At 48.7% G+C, this 4,460-nt stretch overlaps 1 protein-coding gene across 1 annotated transcript in view; it reads right to left on the bottom strand.

The window, feature by feature from the left end:
- Positions 1-1,279: 1,279 nt before the first annotated feature.
- eif2a (eukaryotic translation initiation factor 2A) overlaps positions 1,280-4,460 on the bottom strand; it is a 10,678-nt gene continuing 7,497 nt past the window's right edge. The window contains exons 12-16 of the mRNA XM_005751640.2: positions 3,805-4,137; positions 3,615-3,728; positions 2,923-3,036; positions 2,745-2,810; positions 1,280-2,534 (exon numbers count right to left, since the gene is read on the bottom strand). Of these exons, the coding sequence (XP_005751697.1) occupies positions 2,469-2,534; positions 2,745-2,810; positions 2,923-3,036; positions 3,615-3,728; positions 3,805-4,137 (693 nt within the window). The 3' untranslated portion in view covers positions 1,280-2,468. The remainder of the gene's footprint in view (positions 2,535-2,744; positions 2,811-2,922; positions 3,037-3,614; positions 3,729-3,804; positions 4,138-4,460) is intronic.

Raw genomic sequence — 4,460 nt, 5'->3', positions numbered from 1 at the left:
TTGTACACTCAGGAACTGTTATCTTGTACTCCAGGGTTTGCTACTCGTATTATTAGATTGGACCCTTTCTTTTTTCTTTTTGTACACCCACTGGTACTCCTATAATTATGAGGTGGGAGTGTATGTTTCATATTGTTTTATGTTCTTCAAAAAGAAAACGGCATATTGTTCAGTTTGTCTTTTGTAAAAATGGATGCAGAAACTTTAATAAAAATATCTGAGGAAAAAGACTTCACTGAAATCACGTGTCAGACATTTAACTTCAGCTTTTACCTGTTAATTAAACGTTGTCCTATCTTAATGAAGGTGACACAACTGAGCCAGTCAGAGGTGAATAATATCTTTATGTGCCTGTTATGATTTTTGGTCATTTAACTTTGCATTTCAATTACAGTAATACAAACGCTTTCAAACCTCACTTATATCCTGTATAGCGGGTATCCTCGGTATACCCTGACACCACCACATCTGTCCACAACACACACTTAAAAGGATACGGGGTCCCCTGACCCCCTTATAACAGTCCCCGGCCCCACGCCAGGGATTCTTGAAGATCACAAGTCCTGGACCAGGAAAATTCACTTAGCTGTTCACTGCACTGTTAAGTGAGGAGGAGTGAGGAGAAAAGCAGCCTGACAGAGGCTCAGCAGGCAGCACTTCATGTGGTTTTTCCATAAAAACGCCATCGTCGCAGCCGGGCACAAAGCCAGGTCTGCTCTCCTTCTGAGGGTGACTGAGACCATCCAAAGCCTTTTCCACATGGCCGCTCTGATCGCCAACAGCATGTATTTGAAAGATGGTGAGCAGCTAGGAATATAATTGCTTATCAGTGCTCTCTCTCCAATCTGTCATGCTTCCTTTAGGATTTGCTAGATTAGCGGAGAGCATCTTCCACTATTAAGTGTATTTAGCTGCTACTTCAGCCTGTCATATTGGCTTTGGAACTGCACCAGTTGGCCGACATCTCTGAGAAGGTTTAAGAACAGGACCCACAGGTTGAGGGCTACTGGTGAGCCTGTTGCTCACACAGACAGGACTGAAGCCTGTCACAGTGGTGGTTATCACACTGGGTGGAAGAGGCTACTGTGATGGTGTGCAAGTCCCAGGACTGCAGCCTCGTGGGGCCTTTGGGGTGTTTCTGTGGGACACATCTGCACACGCCGACCATGATTGTGTCACAGAAATAGCTTTTATATATGTGGTATCGTAAGGAATTATTTGTTTGTATAAATATATTTGTACACGCAGGCATAAGAGTTATTATTTACAGATACAGAGATCTTGACTTCATGTTTATTTTGCTGAAGAAACACACAGACAGGATTGTGTGAAGCACGTCACTTTGAACTGACTGAAGGGCCTACAGCGTTTGTGTTTATGTTTGTAGTTTTCATGGCGTTCAATAAATGCAGCAAAGCGGCGTCTTGAAGAAGCCGTGCCTGTCGTGGAGCTACAATGACGATGATCCATGTGACCCTCACTCGCACACTCAGTCCTTAGTGTGGGCTCCTAGAGACACGCAGACCTTTGGAAGCGCTGACATGCCTGGGTGGTGGAGTTACAGGCTTTGATGCACGTGATCCAGGAGTGGCGCCGTTTCCCACAGCGAGACACTGAGTGCTGCTTGAAAGAGAAGGTTGGTTACTTGCATAACACCGGTTCTCTGAACACCGAGTGAGATATCTCACCAAACTGCCCTGCCTGCATGGGCAGAGGGCTGGGGATCCCCGTGTCCTTTGCAGTGATTGGACGGCCTCGCACAGACCAATCACAGGAAACGGAGGTGGTGGAACTTCCGTGATTGGTCACACCAGAGGGCACTTCCCATACATAATGGACTCACTTTGCAGAGAACAGGGGTTACACAAATGACCAGATTTTTTGTTGAATTTATTAGAAATAACGGCTTTATTTTCTTTTTATTACCCATAAAAAATGGAACTGTGAGGCAGAGAGAAAAAGTGTATTGGTATTAGGGCAGCGACGAAGCTCGGCAGGTGTAGCCGAGTTTGTGTAAATGAATCCAATTAAAAGGACCCGACTCTGGGGCACTGGGTTGGCTCAGTGGGAGAGTAGGTGACCGTAGTCGCAGAACAGCAGGCCTGGGTTAGAGTCCGACTTACTTTGTTGTCTATCAGCACTCCCATGGCCAAAAAAACAAAAAAGCAGCCAACTCTGGTGACAAATAAAAACAAAGGTTTCACTGCGACAAGAAAAGAACTGGTCTTATGATCTGTTACAAAGTTTATTACTGGACAACCTCCAGCTGAGACAGAGGAGCGCTCGCCGCTCGCAGCCACGGGCAGGGCGTGAACATAAGGAACAAACATCCATCAGTCTAACCCTCTGGAGGCATGCCACACCTGTCAGATAAGCCCCGCCCCTCAACTAAAAACTCAATCCTAGACGCCACCGTCCCTCTGTGTTCTGCAGGATGGGAGGCGTGGTCTGTAGCTCCCAGGGACCTCTTACTGTCCGATCTGCAGCTCCTGCAGCTCCTTCAGCAGCTGCTCCTCCTTCTGGATCTTCTCCACCTGCAGAGGAAAGGTTAAGCTCTGAGTTAGCGCCGCTGTGCTCACAGCACCAAGATGTCAGCAACCTTTACCAGTCATCATCTACAGCATGATCACAGTTCCTCCAGGCACCACCCAGGGCCCGCCGATGACTGCGGCGCCCGGCGTTTGCCCCTCATGAGCCCATATTAGTTTGTGGGACATGAGTGTCGGGTTGTCAACAAACATCACCTGGTTCTTCTGCAGGACCTTCCCTGATGCCTGCTGCTCCTTCAGCTCCTCGATGGCCTTCAGTTTCTGAAACGTACAAACGTCACTGAGAGACCAATCACAGCACCACACACCACTGACCCCGCCCCCAGGCTGAGATCCACCTGACTGACATTCACAGAAATAAACCAGCCTTCACCTTCTTTAAGTTCTTGATCTTCTTTTCCACCTCTGCGTCACCGATGCTTGCCTCTGATTGGCTGTTACTGACAGCGGCAGGGTCAGTGGGAGGTTCTGGTTCTGGTTTCGCCTCCTGTTGAAATAATCAGATCAGTGACCGTGTTCACGTGACTGCCTCGAGCACCTTACAACATGGCAGAACCCGGAGTAAGAGGAATGCTGGCAGGCGGTGTGAGATCCAGGTGAGAGCAGACAAAGATCCTCCACACCTAAAACTTCAACCTGAAGCCCAGCGAGGCTGAAATCATCAGTCAGGATTTTCCTGTTTTTAGCAGATGAATATCAGCAGATCACATGATCACATGTCAGCTGATGATGAAGAAGCCTCTCAGCTTCTTCATCATCAGTCTGTCTGTCTCCTCATCATCCTCTGTGATGATGACACATGAATTTAATCAGGTGTTATCAGACGCTGAATATCAGATGTTTCATGTAAACAAGTGTTTCACAGTAAAAGCCAAACTTTAGAGTGCTTTTAATTTGAAAATGGCACAGCATGTGTAGCGTTTGTATAAACAGCTGATGCAGGAAGAGAGCAGGAGCAGGTGATCCATTGCTTCTCCAGCAGCAGACGTCGACGCCGTGCGAGCGACGGTGTGACGGCGTTCAGCTCGCCTGTGCTCACACGTACGTCACACTTTCGAGTCTCACCTGCTTCGCTGCCTTCTTTGCTTCTCGTTTCCTCTGGTTCTTCAGAGCAGATTTAGAGAGACTCTTCTCTCCCGAAGCTCCGGGACGAAGGTCCTGAGGAGGCTCGTCCTCGTGCTGACAGGAAAAGACAGGCGAGGTCAGGTTACCATAACGACGACTTCTGCCTAAATAATCTAAATCGTCATCTCACCAGTTTGGAGCTGGGCGTGGCGGGCAGGTGTCTCAGTGCGGGTGGCCGGTACGCCTGTGTGGGCGGGGCCTGTGTGGACCCCAGCTGGCTGGGCGCTGCCTGGTACTTGATTGGTCGCTTGGGGAAGCTGCCGTCGGGGAGCGACTGCCAGCGCACCTCCCACAGCTCCGAGCCGGCCGCCACGTCCCATTTCTGAAGCACGGAGCCGGTGTAGTGCCAGATCTTATAACCGTTACTGACCCGCAGCCGAGGAGAGCAGGTCGCCGTGACGATATGCTCACCATCGGGACACCAGGAGAAATGAGTGGCGTCTGGCGCCTGAGGTTTGGACACCTTGGACGAGACAGGTGAGACTAGTGAAGCCAAACACGACAACGATGGCGTTTAAAGACAAACCGATGGACAAGACGCCAACTCGTTCGATTAAATCACTGATTCTTCCTGTAAAGCTGCCTGTAACAGGACAGCTCAATGAGGGCTGGGTTTACAGTTCGATTCATTAAATCCTGAATGACTTTTACATATAAATGTATTTTATCAGAAACGTCAGAATCTCAGGTTAAAGCTCACAAAACTATTTCAGCAAACAGCTCAAACTAGGGCTGGGCCATATTATACCGTTCACGGTAATACCGGTATAATGTTAGGCAACGATA

Source organism: Pundamilia nyererei, unplaced genomic scaffold, assembly GCF_000239375.1.
Source record: "Pundamilia nyererei isolate P.nyererei 1_Seehausen unplaced genomic scaffold, PunNye1.0 scaffold00319, whole genome shotgun sequence".
Taxonomy (NCBI): Eukaryota; Metazoa; Chordata; class Actinopteri; order Cichliformes; family Cichlidae; genus Pundamilia; species Pundamilia nyererei.
Note: the sequence above shows the minus strand (reverse complement) of the source record. Positions and strands in the feature narration are given on the sequence as shown.